At 41.0% G+C, this 25,354-nt stretch overlaps 1 protein-coding gene across 14 annotated transcripts in view; it reads left to right on the top strand.

Annotated features, from left to right (window-relative positions):
- The window catches only part of LOC132566343 (complement component receptor 1-like protein), a 47,165-nt gene extending 22,331 nt beyond the window's left edge, over positions 1–24,834 (top strand). For 2 of the 14 annotated variants that reach the window (XM_060231258.1, XM_060231259.1), the window contains exons 6-12: positions 964–1,149; positions 1,249–1,299; positions 7,152–7,220; positions 17,009–17,047; positions 18,508–18,537; positions 19,903–19,981; positions 23,955–24,834. In XM_060231258.1, the coding sequence (XP_060087241.1) occupies positions 964–1,149; positions 1,249–1,299; positions 7,152–7,220; positions 17,009–17,047; positions 18,508–18,537; positions 19,903–19,981; positions 23,955–24,036 (536 nt within the window). In that variant the 3' untranslated portion in view covers positions 24,037–24,834. The remainder of the gene's footprint in view (positions 1–963; positions 1,150–1,248; positions 1,300–7,151; positions 7,221–17,008; positions 17,048–18,507; positions 18,538–19,902; positions 19,982–23,954) is intronic. The other 12 variants (XM_060231263.1, XM_060231267.1, XM_060231260.1 and 9 more) reach the window with 7 other exon arrangements.
- The last annotated feature ends 520 nt before the right edge of the window (positions 24,835–25,354 follow it).

Raw genomic sequence — 25,354 nt, 5'->3', positions numbered from 1 at the left:
TAAATAAACAAACTTCAGATCACAGACTAGTCCTTAATCCTTAGTATAGTATCTTGCAGTCACTTTATTTAGTGGCATCAGGGATGTAAATACTGTTAAGTGTGCTTTGAAATAAGTTTAAGAATGTGGAGTGGGCTGCTTACCGTCTCAACAATGTTATGTCTTAGCTATTTGTCTGTCTGGACCAAGGACCACCTCTACTCCTGTTCACAGGCACTGAGCCCATAGCCACCTGGAGTCACTAAGGTCTCACGGGGTGCTGGTCCTTTATTGAGGCCTTTGGGTTTGCTTTGAGGATATAAACAGACCTTCAGCAATACCCCTGATGCAACAAAATAAAAGCTACCTTTGCCTTTATTTCGTTTTCCAGATAATGAAGAGTGTATGCAAAACAGAAATCACTCTCAGATCACAACAGTGGCACAGAAAATAATATTCTTGTGCTGGGTAGACACTGAGTCTCTAAAACATTAAATGCTTGCTGGCTTCCCTCTCTGGGATAGTCCAGCGATCTGACTGTCTCACCCAGAGGCTTAAGAAAGAGAGTCCATTCCTGTCTTGGCATTCCATCTTGAAGTCATGAACCTCTGTCTTCCTGGGGCTCCCAGGCAACTAAATACGAGTGTCCTGTATCAGCTGGTCAAGGCCACCAGGTGCTTTTAGTTAATGCTCAGCTCGAACAGGCTGCAACTAACCTGTAAAACCTAGCAGCTTGACCACAATTAATGAAAGCCTTGAGAACTATAAATGCTGACCCTTACACTGTGTTTTAACTGAAAGCACAGTAGCTCTTACATTCAATTTTCATTTTGATTTTTTTTTGCAAACAAAAAGGCAAGCATAGCTGCTAATTAAGCACCAGAGGTGGTTCATGATTATTTTCACCTTGAAGAATTGGTCCCCAATTTTTTTCTTTGGTGCAAATATTTTTTTTTTTATTTAATGCTGCTCTTCTTTTTCCAGCGGTGAGCTGTAGGACACCTTCTGTCCCGAATGGAAGAATGATAACTTCATGGCAGTCTTCATACAGATATCAGCACAGAGTACTGTTTGAATGTGACCCAGGATTTAAGCTAAAAGATAACAGAGGAGATTGTGTTTGTGGAGCTGATAGTAGTTGGCAGCCTTCTCTTCCAGAATGTGTCCGGGGTAAATATTTCATATATTTTGACCAGTGTTTAATTCTGACCATTGTAAGTGTAGCACTAAACCATCAGTTATCTTCCCTTCACTTCCCCCGTTGGCCAGCTTTTCATCCAACTTCTTCAGGAGGAAATAGGAAAAATCAAACTTCAGCAGGTGAGCTGTATCATGATTAGATTAAGGCACTGAATTTTTAGATGCATATTTTTGCCTTGGAGTCAGCAACAGGGTGTTTCATAAACTCATCTATTCTATAATTTTGCAGTCTGCCCCTTGCTTCTGTTCTAGCTAACATAAAGTCAGGGATCCAAAGGGCTATTTTAGGTGTAGCCAACAATTTGGGTTGCCTAGAGAGCTTTCCTTTGAATAGCAGATAACCATAACATATGCTAAACTGTATATGAGATGCTACTTGGTTTTGAAAGATGGTTGCCATCTGTCCAGGCAGTCTGCTTAAGAAATGTGTCTGGTCCATGGAACTTCTTACATCATTGTCCAGATCTGAGTCATGGCATTTTATTCAAGGCAGATTAATGATTCTTCAGTTACATTAATTGCCGTGAATTAGAGTACTAAAATTGAATTTTCACATACCTGTAATTTTATGTGACACCAATCTTCTGATATGTTCTCTTGATATCTTACTGGAGATCCCCAGCCCAGGAGACATATGCCTAGCCTTGACCAGAGCCAGAGTGTTCTCAACTCTGGCTCTGGCCTGGTGGAACACGCTCCCAGGTGAGATCAGGGCCCTGTGGGACATTACAGTTCTACAAGGCCTGTAAAGAGGTCTATTGTAAAAAGAGAGAACCGTAGAACAATAATGCCTTATATACAAATAGACTGTGGTAGGATAATAAATTTTACACAACGTATTTAGAGTAAATTCATACAAAATAGCTCAATCATTCAATAATCAATTCATACTTTGAGTTAGACAAGACACAGTAGTTTCCTGTATGTTGAAAAATAAACTTATCCAGTCCAATAAAGTGCTTGTGCAGCACTGATTTTCATATGTAATAGATGTTGCATCCCAAAATCTTATGCTGGGCCCCCAAAAACAGCCTCTAATATCACTTTCAGTCAACCTTCCTCATGGAGGTATTGGTCAGTTGTCCACAATCTAATAGATTCCAAGTCTGTATAATATATTATATTTTAATTTAACTGACTGGTTTTTATGTTTAATTTTAATTGTTAAATTTAAAGTTTTATTATTTATGTTAATATGTAAGTTGTTGTTAGCCGCCCTGAGCCGCCTAGGCGGGGAGGGCGGGATAGAAATAAAAGTTATTATTATTATTATTATTATTATTATATATGATATGCCAATAATATACCGAGTCCGGTACAAGGTGCTGGTTATTACCTTTAAAGCCCTATATGGCCTAGGACCTGCCTACCTTAGGGACCGTCTCTCCCCACGTGTTCCCCAGAGAGTACTGAGATCGGGCTCTCAAAATCTGCTTGTTATCCCCGGGCCAAAGGAGGCCCGTCTGAAATCCACCAGGGACAGGGCCTTTTCTGTAATGGCTCCTTGCTGGTGGAACCAGCTGCCGGAAGAGGTGAGGGCCCTGCGGGACCTTGGCTAGTTCCGCAGGGCCTGTAAGACAGCCCTCTTCCGGCTGGCCTATAACTAACTGGCAGTGGAAACTTTATAGAAGGTTGTAGTGTAGTATTCTAATAGATCACTGTTTTATTTGTTTTATTATTTTACTGTTTTAATTGTTGTAAATTGATGTATTTTTAAAACCAAAATCTATGTTAGATCTTATGTTGTGAGCTGCCCTGAGCAGCTTCGGTGAGAAGGGCGAGATATAAACTGAAACTGAAATATAACATACATTTTCCAATCAAACTCATAACACTTCCTAAACCCTTTATGCAATAAGGAGAAAAAACTCACCACTCCCAATTTGTTCATATTCATACCAAGCATAGATAGTCTGCGGTGGAGAGAACTCTCAAAACTTCAGCTACAGGAACATTAAATAATGGCAAGCCTTGTTAATTTCAAATACCTGTTACAATTAAAGTGGCAAGATCAGAAATACATAGTAATACTGCACAACAGAATTACATTTGAAGCAATTTACATTAAGGGGACTAACTGTTCATAAAAAGCAAAAATAATCAATGCAGTTGTTTAGACCCTTGGGGGCTAAGGTGCCTAATCTGTGTGTCCAGAAGGATTCCTGATGTTCCTGAGTTGGTGATCAACCTCCTAGCCTCACCACTGAGGTCCTCTACTGGAAGGGATTCTTTCTGGTTGGGCTCTTGGGGACTGAAGTGCTGGGCTGCTGCTGCTGCTCCTCCTCTTCCATCCCCTGTTCATTCTGGCCACATTGGTTGGTGTGCAGCCTCCACACTTATCTGCAGAGATGCTGCCTCTATTGCAGGAGCACCACATTACAGAGAGCGATGCTGCCCTTTGTATGGGGGTCATAAACGCAAGCCATTTTGTTCTCCTTCTCTTTGCAGAGAGGATGCGATCGAATGGCCATACCCTCTCCTCAATCTCTCCACCAAGGCTCTGGCCCTTGGGAGGAGAGCTGCCACCTGTTTCAGTATCAAGTCCAGTGCTCAGTCCAGCCCATGGATCAAGGAGATGGCTTGCCATATGGAGCAGAGGATATTGGTTCTGCCCTGGAATGGCTTCAGTAGATGGATCATTTGGGAGAGGGTCAGCCACTTTTTAGAGCACCACAAGGTGCAGAGTGTGCACCAAGCAGATGATGCCCTTGATGTGTGCAGCCTTCACCTCCACTAGCATGTTGGTACCAGCGTCCATGTAGCCATGGAGGATGTGAACCTCATCACCCACTCCCTTAGGCTAGCATGGGTCGCCACAGTGATGTTCTTGGCCATGTGGTCTGCATCCCCTGTGCATTGAGCAGAACCATTTTGTAGCCCAGTGGCAGGACTGTTCCCTCCTTCATGGGGCCCTGGTATTGCCTTGGCAGTCCAGAGGTCTTCTGGTTGCCACCAGTGAGCAGTGAGGAAGAGGTAGCCATGGTTCTGGCTGCTCCACATGTTGACATGAATCATACAATCCACCTTCACTCTCTGGAAAGCTCAACCTTGACCATCTCCACTTCAGAGTGGTGTATGGAGGGCAAGGCTCACTGGCTCAGGATCCTCTGTGGGGGGACAGCTGGCAAAAGGCCAAATCCTTCACAAAGACCATACACTGCAACCATTTCACCAATGAGGTGAGTAATTGCCTCCTGGACCTTCCCCCTAGTCCTTTTGCTTGGCAGTGCCAACATCTCCTTGGGAGTTACCTCTGAGGGTGGCCTGCCTGTGGCTGAAGGTTCCATTCCCCCTCAGGGGCTGGATGTTTTCCCACCACCCCCTAGCTCACCACTGTCAGATTCTTTCTCCACAAACATTTTTAGTCCTCTTGTTTGGGCAGAACGAGTAGCTTTTTTGCCTTCCCAAGAACACATCAAGCAAAAGAGGAGTTGCCTCTGAGCCCCCTGGTGACACTACAATACAGCTGGACTGGAATGTCAGGCTTGCTCCACAGGGATGGGGGCCTATGGGACTGGGGGGATGGACCATGATGAACACCCCTGTCCCCCATGCTCACTCCCATAGTACAGAGGTGTGTTGACATTTAAGCAATAGGCTGGGTCTTCAGCCAAAGAACCCACTGCCTGAGCCCCTCTTCCTGGCTGTAGCAGAGGGATAGGTGGTAGCTCAGAGATGTTGAAAACTCCCACTGAGGGGGACTATGTGGGTCCTCAGTTGAGGAACCCACTAGCTCAGCCCTTCTGCCTGACTGTAGCAGAGGGACAGGTGCCTCAGGGAGCCCTGAAGCACCAGCACTGTTCACAGTACTCCTTCCCTCTCTTCCTCTTACAGTTAACTCCCTTTCTGCCTAACTGCCTGCTGCCAAGTAAAAAGAGCTGTGTGTGAGCTTGTGGTATATATAATTCTGCTTTCATAGAGCAGAATGGAAACTATCTTATTGGCAGCCAGAGCTACCTGTCATACTTTGGAGGACTACTGTAGATATTTCTAGGGCTGCAGAATTCAGTTCCCTCCCACTGTTGCTTTGACAATTAATTTGTGCCAGCATGTGTGGCTCATGAACTGTCAGCACAAACCTCACAAACCCCCATGAAAAAATGGCAGTTCATGGGTGGTTCATGGGAGATGCAGACTTGCAAACTGAGGTCTCATGATTTATGAACAGCTTTGTTCGTGATGAAACTAGGTCTTGGTGAGGTTTGTGCCCATCAACAGTAAGGAAGCATTTTCTTGATTCAGTATTATGAAATATGAGCATTTGATATTTGGTATGTGTAGCACCATTTGTCATAAGGTCCTTTTATGTTTTCCTTGCTAGCAAACTCATTCTTGATTTGCTTGGAGAGGCTTCTTTTAAAGCAAATGTGTAAAGGCTTGCAGACTGAAAAACGTGCAGGCAATGGTTAGTAAAATCTCAGAAGTGAGAGAAAGCTGAGAGGAATTTTCATGAGGGTGGGGCCTTCCTACCAAGCATAATTGTCTTCATCACTCATCACTTTCAGAAGCAGCATAAAATAAGCAAAAATATTAACTTTGGGTAATTTTGCTTGAAACATGAAATTGGCAGCTGTGTGTAAATTTGTGATGGCTTTATAGACTTTCTCAACTCTTTAGTAAGGTGTAGATGTCATTGCTTCATATTCTGTCAATCTGGAATAAAAATTGTTCAGGTTAAAAGGCATCCATTGTAAACCATAGGTTTGCATTCAATGTATAGTGCAGCTGCTTGAATGTATGGAGTGAGAAAGCATGCATAGCAAATGTGGTAATTCAGAAGTTCTCACGTTATCAAACTTGGTTTCAGGGATGGCCTGAGAAACAGCAGTTTGTGTGAATTTCTTTTAATGGCATTCCGTTGGGATTTTTTCAGACATGTTAGGCTGAAGTTAAATCCGGCAAAGACAGAGGTTCTCTGTGTGGGTCGCGGCGCTCCAGGAAGGGAAATATCCCTCCCGACCTTCGACGGTGTGCAGCTAAAGGCGGCGCAGCGGGTGAAGAGTCTGGGTGTCCTGCTGGAGCCTTCATTATCAATGGAGGCCCAGATAACAGCCACTGCCAAGTCAGCATTCTTCCATCTGAGGCGGGCGAAGCAGTTGGCCCCTTTCCTGGAGCGTCGGGACCTAGCGACGGTGATCCATGCGACGGTCACCTCACGACTGGACTACTGTAACGCCCTCTACATGGGGCTGCCTCTGTGCCGGACCCGGAAATTACAACTAGTGCAGAACGCGGCGGCCAGGCTGCTGCTTGGTCTCCCAAGATGGGAACTTGTACGGCCGGGGCTACGCGAGCTGCACTGGTTGCCGATTGTATACCGGGTCCAGTACAAAGTGCTGGTTATTACCTTTAAAGCCCTATATGGCCGAGGACCGGCCTACCTGAAGGACCGCCTCTCCCCGTATGAGCCCCAGAGAGCACTGAGGTCAGTAGGAAAAAACAGACTGACTACCCCTGGGCCAAGAGAAGTTAAACTACAGAACACCCGCTCACGGGCCTTCTCGGCTGCGGCCCCATATCTCTGGAACCAACTTCCAGAGGAGGTGCGGGCCCTGCGGAACCTTGATCAGTTCCGCAGGGCCTGCAAGACCACTCTTTTTAAATTAGCTTTTATGAACAGCTGAAGTACAATTTTACAACGAAGAAAATCCGCCATTAGCACTAACTAGAATAGCGTCAATGATAATGTTATAGTTTGTTTTAATTAATGTTCTACTGGTTTTTAAGGTTAAGTTAATGCTTAATTTAATGTTCTTAATGTAATGGTTTTAATTAATGCACCATTGGTTACTATGTTGTTTATTAATGTTTTATTTATTAATGTACCATTGGTCACTGTGTTGTTAGCCGCCCTGAGCCTGCTTCGGCGGGGGAGGGTGGGGTACAAATAAAATTTATTATTATTATTATTATTATTAAACAAACATTACAGCCAGCATGAGAAGCTTAGTCCATATCTCTTGTTAACACAGAGTCAGCTGAACGGCCATCTGTTGGGTCAACAGTAAAACCAATGGAAGAAACTACTAAAACTGAAATTGGTAAAACAGATCTCCTATTACATGGTTGCATGTGCCTGGTATCTAAGGTTCAGGTTGTTTCCCCTGGTACACGTCTATCGTTCCATATATTGTGTTAAACATAAATATTCAAGGACATTGTTTTAGAGGAAATGAGATCATTGTTCATTTAGGATTGGGGTGTGCAAAAAAACCCCCGAGTATTTTTGGAGTTTGGATTTGTTGGGGAAAAAAGCACCAGTATTTCCTGAATCCCAGTTCCATTATGGTATTCAGATTCTGTAAATATTCAGGATTCTTGAAATTTTTCAGCTCCATTTTTTCCTATGGGGACCATTCTAGTCAGTGGTCCCTATAAGATATAATGGAGAGTTGATCCAGGGTTAGCTGGAGCGCTCTGGGTGCTGTTTTTTGAGGTAGAGGCACCACATGTGCAGTATAGCTGCTGGTGCCTCTCCTCAACCCCTCCCCCCAAATTTCAAAAACATTGGACTAGGGGGTCCAGTTCTGTGAGCCCCAAAAGAAGGTACCCATGTCCGCCATTATTTCCAGTGGAGGAGAAAAAAGGCATGTAAAGGGAATGCTTTTTGCAAGCTGCACCATGAGTGGACTCTGAAGTGGTGAGTTCAGCTGGAAGTGTTTAAAGGGAAGGCAGTCTCTTTAAATACCTCCTATCTGGTGGCCCCAAAAAATCCCGACTAGAGAGTTGAAGCATTATTAGCTGAACACAGGTGTGGAAGTCCAAGTTAGGGACTATTAAGCAGACTCTGAGAGACTTAACTCTTGCTGCACAATGAAATAGTATACATCAGGTTTTTTTGCCAGCAAAACAATCAGAATTTCTTTGCAATAATGATTTTATTGAAAAGAAAGCATGATGTTAGGCATGGTCCAGACTAATACTACAAATCCAGGTATAATATAGTGGGTTCAGTGTGAGGAAGAAGCGAGGTGGTAGTGATCATAGCTCTCTGTTAGGTACAGCATAGTATAGAGCTGCACTGAAAAGTCTGACTACAGGGCCAACGAGGCCAACTTATATACACTCAGGGTTCCCATGCAAGCACGTTATTGGACCATTCAAACCAGCAGGGGGCCCGTGATTGGAGCAGGGCAGTAGGGATTTGAATCCCCAAGCTCAATCCTACAGGCTCCAATGAGCCAGGCAAGAATGCCATTAAATACATAAATTGCAGATCATATACACAACACCAGGAAAATTCATATGATGAAAATCAGATTTCTTAAACCTAGCTAAATACATAATCATTACAGTTCTAAAAGATTAAACCAAATCAAGTTTTAAGCTGAGAGGCGCAAAGCTATGTAAAAATGGGAAGCCCAGCACACAAAATATGCTGGCCCAATGTAAAGTCTTCTCTGACTGGAAGCCACCAGCAGAAAGCCTGATTAGATCCTTATATGGCACTTTTTATAGAAAAGGCGACAGGAACAGAAATAAATTTCTCTAGTACATGCAAGTCCTCTAAATAAAACAATTGAGTAAGTAAAGTGGCATCTAAATAAAGTAAATAATCAATATTGCTGTTCTGGGGGGGAAATGTCCTAGTTAGCAAATGTTTTTTTAAAAACCCATTTAACCAAAAGGAGAGTTTGTTCCAGCTTTGTTGTTGAGCATGTTAGGGACAAAGAAAGGACAATAAAAGACTGAGACCACATTCTTCACCACCTCAGCACAATGCTGCTTGCTCGCATTGCTTTGAACCTCAGCAATATAATGAGATAGCACAGTTGTCCTCATGGTTTCAAGTGGTATTCCAAATAATTTGAGAGTATAAGGACAGTGTGAAAAAGACTAGTATAAGTATATAACCCAGTGTTATTGTACATATTAAACAGTGAAATAAAAATAATACGCTAGTCTGAATTCATAATTAAGTAAAAATTGAAAGCTAAAAAAATTACATAATGTACCTATCAGAATAAAATATGAAGATGGGAAGAAGGAACCAAGTGAAACTCACAGGAAACTAATTCCAACCCTGTAACCTTTATTTAGAAAACTCCAGGTCAGGTCCCTGTTCTCTTTCTAAAAATGTGTTCCTTAGTAGTTCCATTATACACATTTTGTGAAGCATTAGAAGTGCAGGAGCTTTCATGATGTTGGGCAGGCTATTCTGCCAAAAGGACTCCCCATGGCATACTCTGCCCTCCCCCTCTAAACTATAAGCTACTGGAGGCTGGAGCTTGCAGAAAGGATGCGTGGTAAGAAGTAGAGATGAAGGGGTATGTTTCTGAAACACCTAGAAGTAGTAAGCGGAGAAATCTTCTGTCAAGACTAATGAAGTTGGAAGGAATCCAAGATGGAAACTGACTGAAGGCACATATACATCAAAGGCATAAATCTGCCAGACAGGGTTAGTTAATTAACCCCAGTGGGGGTTCATAGAAAATTAAGGTAAAGTCTGTTTATATAAAATATTTGTATGGCTATATTGTTATATTGTTTAAGATTACATGGTTTTATGATTTCATGGTTTTATGAAAAAACCGTACAGAGCATTTAAATACAGAAGAAGGTTGGCAAAATTAAAAAAAAAATGGCGACAGATACCAGAGCAGCCAAAAAAGAACTCAGCTATGAAGATGATATAGAAATTTGAGAAGATAACATTTTTCTCTTTCACAACAAATTAAAGCCCTCTGAACAGAGTTAAGACAAGGAAACAAAAATGTATTAACTTAATAAAGTGCCTAAAAGATTCAGGACATTATCAAGGATATATGACAAGCAGAAGCTCCTAATTCAATTAGAGCAAACAGATCAAAAAGTGCAGGGAACTTTTATGGAAGATATACAAAGGATACAGACATAGATTTCATCTGGATAGCAAGAAGTATGTGAAAAAATTCAAGAAAATAAGACAGTCAAATTATCAAAAATAACTTAAATGGAAACAAGAAAAAATAGAATTAGTGCAAGAACTACAAGCAAGCTCTCTGATATAAGCAGATAAAGTAATCGAAGTCTTAGAAATGAAACATAGAAGCAACAATTTACAGTTCCACGTTATCCCAGAAAATTTTGGTGACTTGGATTTAGGGAAATGATTTTGAAAACAAATATATGATTATTTGAAGGTGCAAAACAGCTTCCCCAAAATTGAACAAATTTTCAGAATTAATTCAAACTACACAAATCAAAATAAACTACCATGGGAAGTCCTAGTCAGTTTTTATCCATTAAAAAATTAAAAGATACAATCTTATTAAAACATACCATTCTCAAAACTGAAGGAGAAGAAATAAAATATTTCAAGACCTACCACCAAATACAATATAGAAAAGTAAAGAATTTGAAGAATCATAGAGTTAGAAGGGACCTCTAGGGTCATCTAGTCCAACCCCCTGCACAATGCAGGAAACTCACAAACACTTCCCCCTAAATTCACAGGATCTTCATTGCTCTCAGATGGCCATCTAGCCTCTGTTTAAAAACCTCCAAGGAAGGAGAGCCCACCACCTCCCGAGAAAGCCTGTTCCACTGACTCTGTCAGGAAGTTCTTTCTAATGTTGAGCCAGAAACTCTTGATTTAATTTCAACCCATTGGTTCTGGTCTTACCTTCCGGGGCCACAGAAAACAATTCCACACCATCCTCTATATGACAGCCCTTCAAGTACTTGAATATGGTGATCATATCACCTCTCAGCCGCCTTCTCTCCAGGCTAAACATCCCCAGCTTCTTCAACCTTTCCTCATAGGACTTGGTCTCCAGACCTCTCAACATCTTCGTCGCCCTTCTCTGGACCCGTTCCAGCTTGTCTATATCCTTCTTAAAATGTGGTGCCCAAAACTGAACACAGTACTCCAGGTGAGGTCTTACCACAGCGGAGTAAAGTGATACCATCACATCACGTGATCTGGACACTATACTTCTGTTGATACAGCCCAAAATTGCATTTGCCTTTTTAGCCACCGTATCACATTGTTGGCTCATGTTCAGCGTATGATCCATTAAGACCCCTAGATCCTTTTCGCACATACTACTGCTAAGACAAGTCTCCCCCATTCTATAACCATGCATTGGATTTTTCCTACCTAAATGCAGAACTTTACATTTATCCCCATTGAAATTCATTGCATTGGTTTTAGCCCAGTTTTCCAGCCTGTCAGGGTCATCCTGTTTCTGTCTTCTGTGTTTGCATCCCCCCCAATTTAGTATCATCTGCAAATTTAATAAGCATTCCCTCTATTCCTTCATCCAAATCATTGATAAAGACATTGAACAAAACAGGTCCCAGGACAGATCCCTGAGGCACTCTACTTGTCACTCCTCTCCAAGAGGATGAGGAACCATTCACAAGCACTCTTTGGGTGCGATCTATCAACCAGTTACAGATCCACCTAACGGTAACAGGATCCAAACCACATTTTACCAACTTGTCAACAAGGATAGTATGTGGAACCTTATCAAAAGGCTGACTGAAATCAAGATAAATGATGTCTACAGCATTCCCCTGATCCAGCAAGGTAGTCGCTTTCTCAAAAAAAGAGATCAGGTTAGTCTGACATGACTTGTTCTTGAGAGAACCATGCTGGCTCTTAGTAATCACATCCATTCTTTCTAAATGTTCCAGGACCAACTGATGATTTGTTCTAAAACTTTTCCAGGTATAGACGTCAAGCTGACAGGTTGGTAGTTACCCGGATCCTCTTTTTTCCCCTTCTGAGGACAACATTCGCTCTCCTCCAATCTTCCGGCACCTCTCCTGTTCTCCAAGAATTCTCAAAAATAATAGCCAGTGGCTCAGAAATTACATCCGCAAACTCTTTTAGAACCCTTGGATGCAGTTCATCTTGCTCTGAGGCCTTAGTTTCATTTAAAGAAACTAGGTGTTTATGTACTACCCCTATGTTGATCCTAGGTTGGAACTTCATACCCTCCTTATATGTTCTGTTTTTGCCATGTTGAGCACCGTTCCTCTCAGAAGAGAAGACTGAGGAAAAGTAGGAATTGAGCAATTCCGCCCTCTCTTCATTACCTGTTACAATTTCACTTTCTTGCCCTCGCAATGGGCCTACCATGTCCTTGCTCTTTTTCTTACTCTGAAAATAAGAAAAGAATGCTTTTTTGTTGTTTTTAGCATCTTTGGCCAGCCGAAGCTCATACTGATATTACATACAAATTATGTACTACAAATTATGTACATACAAATTATGTACTACCCCTATGTTGATCCTAGGTTGGAACTTCATACCCTCCTTATATGTTCTGTTTTTGCCATGTTGAGCACCGTTCCTCTCAGAAGAGAAGACTGAGGAAAAGTAGGAATTGAGCAATTCCGCCCTCTCTTCATTACCTGTTACAATTTCACTTTCTTGCCCTCGCAATGGGCCTACCATGTCCTTGCTCTTTTTCTTACTCTGAAAATAAGAAAAGAATGCTTTTTTGTTGTTTTTAGCATCTTTGGCCAGCCGAAGCTCATACTGAGCTTTAGCTTTCCTAACTTTTTCTCTACAAGCACTGGTGATTTGTTTATATTCATCCTTGGTTATAAGGCCCTCCTTCCAATTCCTGAAGGAGTCTTTTTTATTTTTCAAGTCTTTAGAGAGCTGTTTATGGAGCCACTTCGGCTTCTTTAGGCTTTTTTCCATTTTTTCTTCTCATAGGAATCGTCTATGATTGCGCTTTCAGTATTTCGCTTTTAAGAAACTCCCATCCGTCCTGAACCCCCTTCCTCCTAAGTATTTCTGACCATGGGATTTTACCCAGCATAGTTCTAAGTTTATCAAAGTTTGCCTTTCTGAAGTCCAACCTATAAATCTGACTACGTATAGCTTTTCCCTTCCCTAAGACTGTAAATTCCAAAATCACATGGTCACTACTGCCCAGGGTGCCCACTATTTCTACTTCTTCAATTCTTCCTTGTTGGTGAGAATAAAATCTAAGATAACTAATCCCCTTGTTTCCTTCTTCACTTTCTGGAAAAAGAAGTTGTCAGCAAGACAAGTCAGGAATCTATTTGACTTTTCATTTTTAACAGAGTTGGACTTCCAACAGATTGTCTGGGTAATTGAAATTTCCCATGTTCACTGTATCCCTTCTCTTGAAGAACTTTGCAGTCTGCTGTAGAAGTATCTCATCCAAGTCCTCTGCATGACTTAGTGGTCTATAGCAGACCCCCACAATAATATCACTTTGTTTTTTACTCCTTTTATTTTTACCCAGAGACTCTCAACTGAGTTGCCATGCTCCGATTCACATATTTCCTCACAAGTATATACCTCTTTCACATATACTGCTATGCCTCTACCCTTTCTTATTTGCCTGTCCCTTTTAAAAAAGTTGTATCCCTGAATCCTAAAATTCCAGTTGTGAGTGTCATCCCACCACGTTTCAGTAAGGCCTATTATGCCATAGTCTCCTTCCTTTAGCGGGACTTCCAGTTCTTCCTGTTTGTTTCCCATACTTTGTGCATTAGTGTAGAGACATCAGAATCCACATTTTATGCATCCCGAGGGTTTGGTTTCCGTACAAGCCTGCAAGTTAACATTACCTAGTGTATGCGCCACTCTCTACAAATCTTTAATGTTCTTATCCCCAGTTTCTGGCATCATACGAGGCTTTGAATTATTGTCTCGCTCCCCCATACAATTTAGTTTAAAGCCCTCCTTATTAGGTTAGCAAGGCTGTTACCAAAAACCTTTTCCCCTACCGCCATAAGGTGCAAACCATCTCCCGATAGAAGACCACCATCTCAAAAGCTTAAGCCGTGGTCCAGAAATCCAAATTTATTTTTTATTTATTTTATTTATTTGGAATTTATATCCCGCCCTTCCCATCAGGTGGCTCAGGGCGGCTTACAACGTGTAAAAACTAACATATAAAACTAGCATAGAATATAAAATTAAACATAAAAAGTTAATATTTCATAATTTATGTAGTTAAAATCTAGACATTTATCACAGTTATATACATAAACATTAAACCATACAGCGATCTTACAGCTACACTCAGTTCAAGTTCAGTGCCGGTTAGTTGTGGGCCAGCCAGAAGAGGGCTGTCTTACAGGCCCTGCGGAATTGAGCAAGGTCCCGTAGGGCCCTTACCTCTTCCGGCAGCTGGTTCCACCAGGAAGGGGCCATTACGGAGAAGGCCCTGTCCCTTGTAGTTTTCAAACGGGCTTCCTTTGGCCCGGGGACAACCAGGAGATTTTGAGTTCCCGATCTCAGTACTCTCCGGGGAACATGTGGGAAGAGACGGTCCCTCAGGTAGGCAGGTCCTAGGCCATATAGGGCTTTAAAGGTAATGACCAGCACCTTGTACCGAACTCGGTAGAGTATTGGCAGCCAGTGCAGAGCCTGGAGTCCCGGCTGGTCTCCAGAGTCTTTCCTGACAACACCATTGACGTAGCCAGTCATTTATTTGAAGTATTCTTCTTTCTCATTCTAAGCCACAGGAAGCACTGACGAGAACACAACCTGCCCAGCTCCTTCACCTTCTGACCCAGAACCACATAGTCTTTTCTAATACATTCAGGGCTATATGATGGGCAGTATCATTCGTTCCCACGTGGATCAGCAAGAAAGGATAGTAATCTGTGGACTTGATAAGTCTTCCAATCCTTTTTGTCACATGCTGGATGCGTGCTCCTGGCAGACAGCAGACATCATGCCTCCAGTCCCTGTATCTTCTCCTCCAGCAGGGCCACTAACTTACACTTGCTGCAAGTGTAATTTGTGCTACTGTCAGGTAGAAATACAAATTCTTTGCTTTAAAAATATTTTTGACATAGGGTAAGAAAATAATAACAATTGAAGAAGCCAAAGACCTCTTACAAGAACTGAAAGCTAAGGATGGTGATCAGAGTTTGGGAGCAGGAGGTGCTGGGCCCTCATCTAGAGAAGAGGAAGGGGTTATAAGGAAAAGAGAGGAGAAAAAGAAGGGGGGGGGAGGATAAACTTAAAATAATTTCTATAAACTTGAACGAATTAAACTTGCCCTCTAAATGATCAAAGTTTTAGTTGAAGGAACTAAAAGCAGATATATTATGTATCGAAGAAATAAAAAAATGAACATATATTGAATAGCAGAAGACTGGGTAAAGTATATATTGCATTTGCACAAATGAAGAATAACGGTGTAGCAATATATATTAACAACATTTTAGAAGTTCTCAAAGAATTAAAAAATCAAAATGGAAAATACTTGATTTTGAAGGCTAGGTTACCAGGACAAGTATGTACATTGGCGTAAATATATATCACAAACAATACTAAAAATGAATTATTTGAAAGTTTTTATCAAACATTATTTTTTCAAGATATGAATGGTGTATTAGACTCCAAAAAAATCCAAAGATGCTGGAGGAAAATTACCCCCCCCCCAAAAAAAATATTTTCTTTCAAAAAGATCCTGATTAGGAGTTACAACACTTGAATTGGATTCCATGGTTTAATGACTGTAAGTAGATGGCTATGTATTTAAAAATACATTTATGATTCCATATACTCCAGTTCAACATGGGGTCTTGCTCTCTCCCCTCCCACCTCACTGGCTGTCTTTTTCTCATACCTCCCCTTCTTTTTAAACTTTTTATTATCATCACTAGCAGTGAGTGGATTTTGTCCAGTCTGAAAGCAACACATTATTTTGATTAGAGAGATCCCCCTTTCCAGTTCTAAAGATGAAAAAAAAATAATGAAAGAAATCTAACAGCGCAACTTACAATCTTTATTAGTGGAAGGGAGCAAGCCCCCAGTTAGCACCCTAATAACTAACAAAATTAGTGGCAAGGCATGAGTTTTCATGCATCATTGCTCACTTTTCAGCTATAGCTAGAATGTGAGTCAATCTGTCCTTATATCTTGGAGAGTGAAGTGATTTCAGATGCCAAATAACAATAGCAACCATTGGTAATAAGAGAAGAAACCTAGGTCTCAAGTCAGCCCAGGAGAATATATTGAGCTTCATTATCAGTTGCAATTCAGCAGTCTCTCTTATCTGACTTTGAAATTCCTTTCTAAGACAACTGATACTCTTAGGGCAGCAACTGAATGCCCTGGAAGGTTAAAAGGTCCCCCGCCCCACACACACACTTCTTTTTTTAATGTTGTGGTTTCTTACAGCTGTAGAAAGAGTAAGAATCCAGTAGCATCTTGAAGACTTAACAAATTTGTGGCAGAGTATGAGCTTTCATGAATAACTACTCACCTCTTCAGACTTGTGTCCATTTATTCTTTGCATCTTCCTGGATTGAACTGAGACCTAGGTTTCCTGTCTTATTACCAATGATGATATCTCTATGCCTACTACCCCTCTACATGTAATCCAATCAAGCCTATTGCTATTCAGCATCTGAAATAGTATTTATAAAGTTTATATCTCCAATGCCTCGTATTGCATTTTATGGCACATACGGTCCAGCCTGACAGAGTGACATTTATGGTTGTGTACAGGGCTTTTTTCTGAGCAGGAACACACAGGAATGCAGTTCTGGCTGGCTTGGCATCAGGGGGTGTGGCCTAATATGCAAATGAGTTCCTGCTGGCTTTTTTGTATTGGATATTGCTGGTTTTTTGTTGTATATTATTGAAGTAGTAGATTATTGTTTGTGTTCTACACATGATTGAGACTATTGTAGTTTTTATGTTTTTGTAATTATATATTGAAATAAAATTTATTTTAAAAATAATGAAGATGGCAGAAAAAGAACATGCTTGTTAATATATTGGATGATAATGAAGAAATTTTGATTAGAAAGAAGATATGAGAGTAGCAGCAGTAGGAAGTTGAAGAGGACTTTCCCCCCTCAAACTAAGAAGCCTTTTTTTTCTTTCATGTAGGAGATACACAGACACCAGAATTGACTACGGATGGACCAGGTAAAGGGTGTTGGTGGTGAGGTGCATTCTAGTTGGTTGTTGTAGTTACAATAAGTAAGGCAGCTTTTTTATTCAGAGCAGCTTTGTGTTGATACAGAACATCAGACTGAGGAGGAAATGAGAGGTAGGTAGGTTCTCCAGGGACCACTTCTTTCCCACAGTTCCTGATTAACCTGCTGGGAGGTGACAGAATGAGGCAGAAAGGATTTTGCATTTTAGCCTTCTGGGCCTCAGCCCTGTAGAAATCTATGACTTTCCTTCCTTTGCTGGTAATTTAGGCAGAGACTAATGTTCCCAGTTGCTGATGACCTGGGACAGCGGTGTGCCAAATGAGACATTCCTTAGGCTTTTCTCCTGCCGTTTAAGAGATTAAGTTGTTAAAGATTTTCGGAGGCTCAGTATTTCTCCTGTGATTCATGCATGCCATAAAATTAAGCTTGTATATAACAATCAAGAAGATAAAGAGTTTTATTGAAATAGGAATAACAGGGCAAAGCACACATGTATAAATACACAAAAAGCACACAAGCCGGCTAAGAGAAAATCAGGGAACAGAGGAGAGAAAACAGTTTTGAGAAAGGCTATAGTTACCCGTGTCAAAGATAGAGGTCTGCAGAGGCAGCAGGAAAACAAACAGCATTTCATGGAAAAGAGAAGGCCCATGTGCATCTGGGGATGTGTGGAAGATCCAATACTTTGCAGCAGAATGCCATACTTTATGGGGCAAGACACTCCCTGGGACAAACTAATGTATTGGCCCCAAAAACAATAAATTAATGGTTTGTCTGAAGATGGACAATGATTTGGACTTGATGGGTTTTCCTGAGGTGAAGTATAGGTGTAAATGGTGCTTGATGACCCTGTAAGTACCAGATGGGAAAAGCCACCAGGTTTTGTGAATAGTGTTAAGTGTTGCTTATTTAGGGTAAATGGATGAGAGAAGGCGAGGCTCGGTGTGGATGAGGATAATCCAAGGTGAAAAGAGTTTTCTTGGGAGATCAGTTGTCCTAAATTATATGTCTCTCTAGGATGGAGTGGAGGTCGATAGCTAGCCAGCTGCTCTTTCCCATACTTTCGAACTATATGTCCAGACTTGTCCCTGGCTGGCATCCATTTTGTGTCACTTTAGGCATGGCAGTGCATTGCATTTACAATATTTGAGATTATATTTGAGGAGGGATGTTTATGGTTTTCTAGCTGTAAACTGCCCCTCAGCAAGAGGAGGGGTCTGGTATGACTGCTATTGGGGTGGATATTTCCTTTCCTTTGTTTATACTGTCTTTCAGTCAAGGAGACTTGTATGATAGCTTACAGTTTACAATAAGTGTTAGTACAATAAAAATATTGTCTACAATTTCTGACTCATTACTTAAAAGGTGTGGTATGATCTGCCACTGTCTTTGTGTATTTCTGGCACTTGTTTAACTTCAAATGTTTACTCTCTTCCCCCCTCCCCCCAGGATCTAGCACATATGTTCCAGTTACTGTTGGTAAGTAATTGATGTAAAATATTTTACTGTGATATAAATGTATTTATTTTATTAAATTAGTTTTCTTAGTCACCCTTAGAGCAACTTACAACAAAAAAGGAGCAATAAATAACTCATTTAAAAATTTAAAATACAATAAAAACAATACAATTCTTGAGATGGTGAGAAAATGTTTCTAAAGGCTGACTAGGAGGGAAGGGTTGCAGACCATGGGGGGAAATACAAGAGTGCCAGATTGTATAGTGCACTGTCGCTGTCTTCAACCAAATGCTCTGTGGGACATCTCTGCCTTACTTTCCCTGCCTTACTTTCCCACAGGGCATGGACATCCTCTGGTAGAGTGTTCTGCCAGGCAGGAGTCAGGGCCAAAAAGGTGAGGATGTCTGGATCTGTCTCAGGCTGGGGGCCACTAGGAGGTTCTTATTCCCAGAGCATAACACTCTTTCAGGGGCAGATTGAGAGAGGTGGGTCCCTGACTGCTAAGGGCCTTAAAGGTAAAAACTAAGACCTTGGACTTTATGTGGTGCTCCACACAGTTGTGCTCTGGGTCAGTTGGAGCTTCCGGATCAGATGCAAGGATATGCCTGTGTAGAGAGAATTACAGTAGTCTATCCTGGAGGTGACTATTGCATGGATTACTGTGGCTAGGTCAGGGCAGGACAGGTAAGGGGCCAGTTGCCTAAGCTGGCACAGTTGGAGAAATGCCAGTCTGGCAATTTTCACAACTTGGACCAGCCTGCAACCTTTGTGGTATGGGACATATAAGTCTCTATGATTTTGCTTCTCACCCAGATTCCCTGCTCAAGAAAACTAAATCTTTAACAATATTTTTAGCATCTAAGAATGCAATTCACTCACATAGAATAGACAATATGTATTTTGATTGTTTGACATATATATAGGTTTCATACAGCTCACACTGCTTAGTGCACACAGAATAGGTAATATTCTACTTTCATATGCAACATAGTTCCCTTGTGGGCCAGCAACCTGGAAATATCTGTTTCCTCCTGTGAGGCAACATATCTGATAATTGGTTTAAAATTGGAAACCAGTGAGTTGTCGTCAAGCATCTCAAGCATAGTCCTCATTACTAGCTCTGCTTTTAGTCCTAGGATGTAGCTTGAGAGCAAGTGGAACCTTGTTTTGCCTTTGAGTTTTCACCAGTGACATTTTTTAATTAAGGTTGATGTAGATTCAAGCCCTGTTTAGGGTCTTGTCTCAAAAGCTACCAATGGAAATACATTTTATTCTGTGTTGATGCACTAACTTCAGGATTTGTTCATAAACTGAAAAACTGTTAGTTGCTTCATCTTGTAAACTATGGTAATGTTTATCACTGGGGGATTTTTCCTTCCCTTTAAGGAGCTGCTGTTGCTGTTATAGCTGTGGTTGCTATAGTTGTTGCTGCTCTGAAATACAGAGCTCACCATAAAAGACAGGGGTGAGTCCGCTGAAGATATGCTTTCTTGGATTCCTTATAGACTTTTTGTGGCTCTTGGAGCAAGTGTATACTTCTGGGTTTCTCTGAACCTACTTTTCCATATAAATGTGCTTGCTGTCCAGAAAGGCTGGTGTGTTGCATCCTGAACAACTGTACTGACCTGTTGTGCAACAGACAGAAAGCAACTAAAGCATCGTTATTTGTCTAGAATGCCTAATCTGCTGCTTTTTATCAGGTGCTTTGCACTGCCATTTTGTAGTGATGGAAATTATATGCATCATTTACACTTCTGATACTGGCTTGGAAATGTCTTGTATGTAGTAGAAAAATCTGGTATTGAAGTCCCTAAAATCTCTAATATTGTCAAAGTATGGTGCAAACATGATTTGTGTCCCAATCCACAGATGTCAATAGCTTGTTACTGCCTTTCAGACCCAACCATGAAATCAGTTCCTTGAGTGTTCTCTTAACTGAACTCAGTAAAGTCCTTCAGGACTGAGCAGTTTTTAGGCTACGTTGGGAACTGAGATACAGGTCTAGTCATAATTTTCAACTACAGTCTTCTAGACAGATTAAAACGGAGTTCTTCAGAGCATTTTTGTCTTGCACATCTCTTTGCTTTCTTCCTTGCTTTCCTCAGTGTGTTTTTGTGTACAGGGCTGCTACCTAGTGACTTTTTTCAATGTAGTGTTTTGTATGTTGCTTTCCTGTTATTTTTAACATATGCTCACAGAATTGGGTGAACACTAATTAAGAAGGGGTGTCCTTCTTAATCCAGCACATGATTTCCTGGCTGTGGATACTGGATTGGATCCAGACAGCTGTTGTCCCCAGTTCTCTTTGTTACTACAGCCTCTGACCCACATGAATTTTGTCAATGTAGATCCCATGATCCCCAGCACAGACATTTGGAGTGGTCAGAGCCGGGATGCCCCCCCTCCCCTTTACACCAGCAGAAAACCTGTTTGGATCCAACATCCAGTACAGGGAACTCATAACAAAAAGATTACAAATGATCTCTCTGCACCATTCCAGTGTTTTAATTCTCTGCTTAATCATTGATTTATAGGTATGCTGATGTAATCCAAGGGGTTGTGGATGCGGGTCAATTTAATGGAAACTGTTTGCCAGGACTCCTTAACAAACTGAATGTGATGTTCTTTTCAGCATAAGTATTTCCCTTGAGGTAGACATGGAACAAGGTTGTCAGAACTATCCCTAAGGTTAATCTCCTAGGCTTGTTACTGTGTAGAACTGTCTTTATTTTGAGAGTTTTAGCTACTTTCATCTTCTTGAAATGGAATGTTTGGTGTTTCTTGTTGCTTGTTGTTAAATACTTTCCAGTTCTTTCCTGAGATAGTAATATATTTATTGAAGTAAATCTTCTGAATAACCTCCTTCTATCTTAACCAAAAGCCTGGGAGACAGCCAGAAACTTGGGTCTCCCAGGTCCTGGTCTGTAATTAACCACTTCACTCACATTGGCTTAGTTCATTCACATGTAAAGGCTGAATTGTATATATTTGTAATGAGGCAGAGTTGAGGGGTGAGCTTCAGGGTAAACCCAAGTACTTGAGTTAATGAGTATTTCTCACCTTTATTGTAAAATATTGTTAACTATAAATATTAGTCAACAAACCTAGCCCATACTAGTCTGATCTTATTAGAGCTTCGAAGCTAAGTAGAGTTGGCACTCGGCTGGGAGACCACTGAGGAAGACTTGGGTTTGTTATGCAGAGGAGGGCAAAGACAAGCCACCTCTGCTTATCACTTGCTTTGAAAACTTCATGAGGTAGAACTTCATGGACCACCATAAATCAGTTGTGACTTGAGGGCGCACTTTACTTATAAATAATCACATATTCAGAACTGAATTTCAGAGTTGTTTGGAAGCAAGCTAGCATTCTTGAAGTTGGAATTAACATTTCATTTTTGTTAAGTGTGGTAAATGTTTAATCAGATCACCAGCCCTAACAGCTTGCATAATTCTCAGTATATAACATGGGTTTTCCTGCTGTGGCCTTCCCTGTGTATTTGGAATGAAACAAGTGTTGTTATTTTCCACATTTCAATAAACATTTCATCTTTGGGGCAGTCTTATTTCATCAAGGCAAGAGGGTGTTGTCCATTGGACCAGTGTACTTGTAGCTGATCTTGAGTGTTACAGTATAAGAACCTCATTCTATTAAGATCTAACTTCATTTCCCCCCTTCACTTCCTGCCGTTCAGTTGTTTGTTTCAAATCAGTCTATCACCAAAACAACTGTCTTGTAAATAGTTCACAGATGAAAAGGTCTTAGTTGAGTCCTGAAATGATCTTAAGTCATGAAAGGCGTCTTGGAATTTAAATTGCTCCTCTGTCAGCACCCAGTCATCTACATTGACAAGTAGAGGGGATATCTCATTCTTTGCTGACATGAATGTTTGTAATGAACACAGTATGTAACTGTTAACTTCAAATGCTCCCCCCCCCTCCAAAAAAAGGTGCTTTGACATTAGATTTCTCTTGAACTTCAAAATATTGTCCTTGCAAGTGTCAAAGTTCCTTTTATTCTTTTGCCCTAGCAAGGTATATCTGTACTTTGCTAGGGCAAATAGGCTGTTCTCCCCGTGCCTGCCAAGTCTGGGGTGTAGTGTGTTCATATGAATTTCCTACACACTACCTTTGCTTCAAGAAGGAATTTTTAGCCTTGCAACATTCACATGCTCAGGGCATCCCAGTTATTATTTTTGTGCTGCCATTTGAATGTAAACTTCCCACATCCTTACTGTCTATGACATCATCGCTGGTTCTCCTGGTTTAACAATGAAGTGTATTTTGAAGACCAAATTAATAATTGCCTGCTTAGAACACTGGCTAATTCTGATTCTTTAACATGCCTCTTTAGAGTTCCAGATCTTATGTACCACATGATATTTCTATAAAAATTTAGTTTGGAAACTTATTTAAAGGGATTATACCATTGTTATCCCTGCCTCGAACCTCTCTGCCCTTGCCCTTTGGTGATTAAAGCACCTAAGTGCCATTGATCTAAGCTGTCATTTTTCCAGAATCTGGAAAACCCTAACCTTGTCCCTTTCAGTAAACTCCATATTCAGCAACTCCTTTAGCATCTGGGAGTTTCAGCAGAGGCACTTGTACATGGGAAAGCTTCTGAGTGCAGATCCATGGGTATGTGAAGAAGCCCTTGTGTGTGCACAGTGCCTGTTGAATTCTGATTTGGGGGCAACAAGAGGAATATGTTGAATGCACTAGTGTTACTTTTATGTATTTAGTTCTGGGATTCATGTAGTCCAGGGTTTCCCAAACTTTTTTCTCCTATTATTTTTACACTTCTCCTTCATGGCCCACTAAAATTTGGGGTTGGAGCCAGGAGACAGGAAAGCCTGTCTCTTTCTTCTATAGAGGTCTCCAAGGAAAACGGAGCTCAGGCCTTGCAGCCTGTGTCAGTCTTCAAGCCTAGCTTTTATCTGCACAACACAGAGACATTGGGGGAAGGAAGGAAGGAAAATGGAGCTCAGGCTTTGCAGCCTGTGTCAGTCTTCAAGCCTAGCCTTTCTCTGCACAACAGAGAGATGGGGAAGGAAGCAGAGCAGAGCTCATGCTTTGCTGGGGGTGGAGCTAGCTTTGGCTTTTCTTGTGACCCGGTATTGAGGCTTCTGTGGCCCAGTACCTGGTCGCAACCCTGCAAATGGAAAATGCTGATGTAGTCTATTTTTGTTATATTTATCTATATAACAGCTTTGCTTATTTCCTGTACCTGATACTCAGTAGAGTTCTGCTACTGTAGCTTCTGCAATTGATACTGCTTGAGAGTGACTAACATTTGTTGGGGGGGGGGGGAATGGATATTGTGCAATTAAATATATGTTTGCTTTTCTTCGTGATATAAAAAAGGAAGAAATTGCTGGGGGGGGAGTTAAATAAGAAGTGTCTTTACTAATTCCTTTTTTTTCTTTTTTCTTTTTTTAGGAAAACTGTCACTGGCTCTGTCCCTGAGTCTTACACTGCTGTCCCACATAATACAGATATTTCATTAGAAGAAAAGGCATAGTCTATGAGATACTGATTTGATCGCATTGAGCTTCTGAAGTAAGACTTTGCTCCATTTAGCTTGCAGCTGATGAATGATTCCCAGTAGTTCTGTTTTTCTTTTAAATATTGGAAATGGAGTGAGAAATCTGAGGAGAAAGACTTAGTGGTGTCACAAGAATAGGGAGCCATATAGATAATGTAAGCCTTTTGGAGTATGAATTGGTATTGGCCTAAAAAAAAAATCCTGCACTTGCGCATGTTGCTTCTACGTAGAACTGAGCTGCATTTCTACTCTTGCAGAATGCCATTACATTTTTAATAGTTAGATGGAGTGGGGATTGGTCATGTCTGTCTTATGGACACATTGCACTATCCTGTGTTAAGAATGTGAAGATGTCAGGGTTTTGTTGGGAGTTTTGGATGGAAGTTTGTCCTACATTTACCTTTCTGATGAGATGCAACTGTGGCTGTTCAAACTCCCATTTTCCTATGAAATTCCCCAGGGTTACTTATGCAGAACCATCCCGAATGATCTCATGATTCCCTTTGTGGCTTAAAAAAGTAATGTGCCTAAAACAGTGTTTTTTGTTTTGTATATCTTAGTAAAGACAGGCGAGGTTTAACCAAAAATTTGAGTTAGGTTCACAGGAATTTCATTGGGAGTGAATTTAGCACATTTCTCTTCCAGTGAAATAATTGTGTCCAAAAGTGTTGTTGTTGGCTGGTTTGAGCCAAAGTTTGTTACATTCAGGAAATTATGTGTTTATGTAATTTTTATACACTGAATTGTTCATATATTTGGTAAAATGAAGGAAAACTGAAGTGTGTGTATGTAAGGATTATAATTATCTTAATATTTTTTGTGCATATATATTAAATCCTTGAGTAAAAAAATTGCAAATGTCATGAGTCTTTTTTTTTTCCTACTTCAAGAGATATGAGGAGGTGGTGAGTGATGCCCTTTGGCTGTCAAGGGCAGGCGTTGTCTGTATATGTGGGCAGCCCTATGAGGATGTGTACTCTCAAATCCCATTCTTATTTTGAAACCATTCACAATATCACCCTCTTATAGACAGCCATAATATTCCTGGTACTTTAATTCTGGTTAACAACTTGGAGGAAGTAAAAAACTTGTGCTCTTCTCTCTAGTACATCTTCCTTCCTTCCCAACATTTAACAGCTAGAATCATAGTTGATAGGGACCTCCAGGGTCACCTAGGACAACCCCCTTCACAATTCAGGAAATTCACAAATACCACAATTCAGGAAATTCACACACACACAGTGACCCTTGCTTCATGCCTAGAAGATGGAATAATAATAATAACAACCCTGAA

Source organism: Heteronotia binoei, chromosome 2 (assembly GCF_032191835.1).
Source record: "Heteronotia binoei isolate CCM8104 ecotype False Entrance Well chromosome 2, APGP_CSIRO_Hbin_v1, whole genome shotgun sequence".
Lineage (NCBI taxonomy): Eukaryota > Metazoa > Chordata > Lepidosauria > Squamata > Gekkonidae > Heteronotia > Heteronotia binoei.
This window is presented reverse-complemented; position numbering and strand designations above follow the sequence as displayed.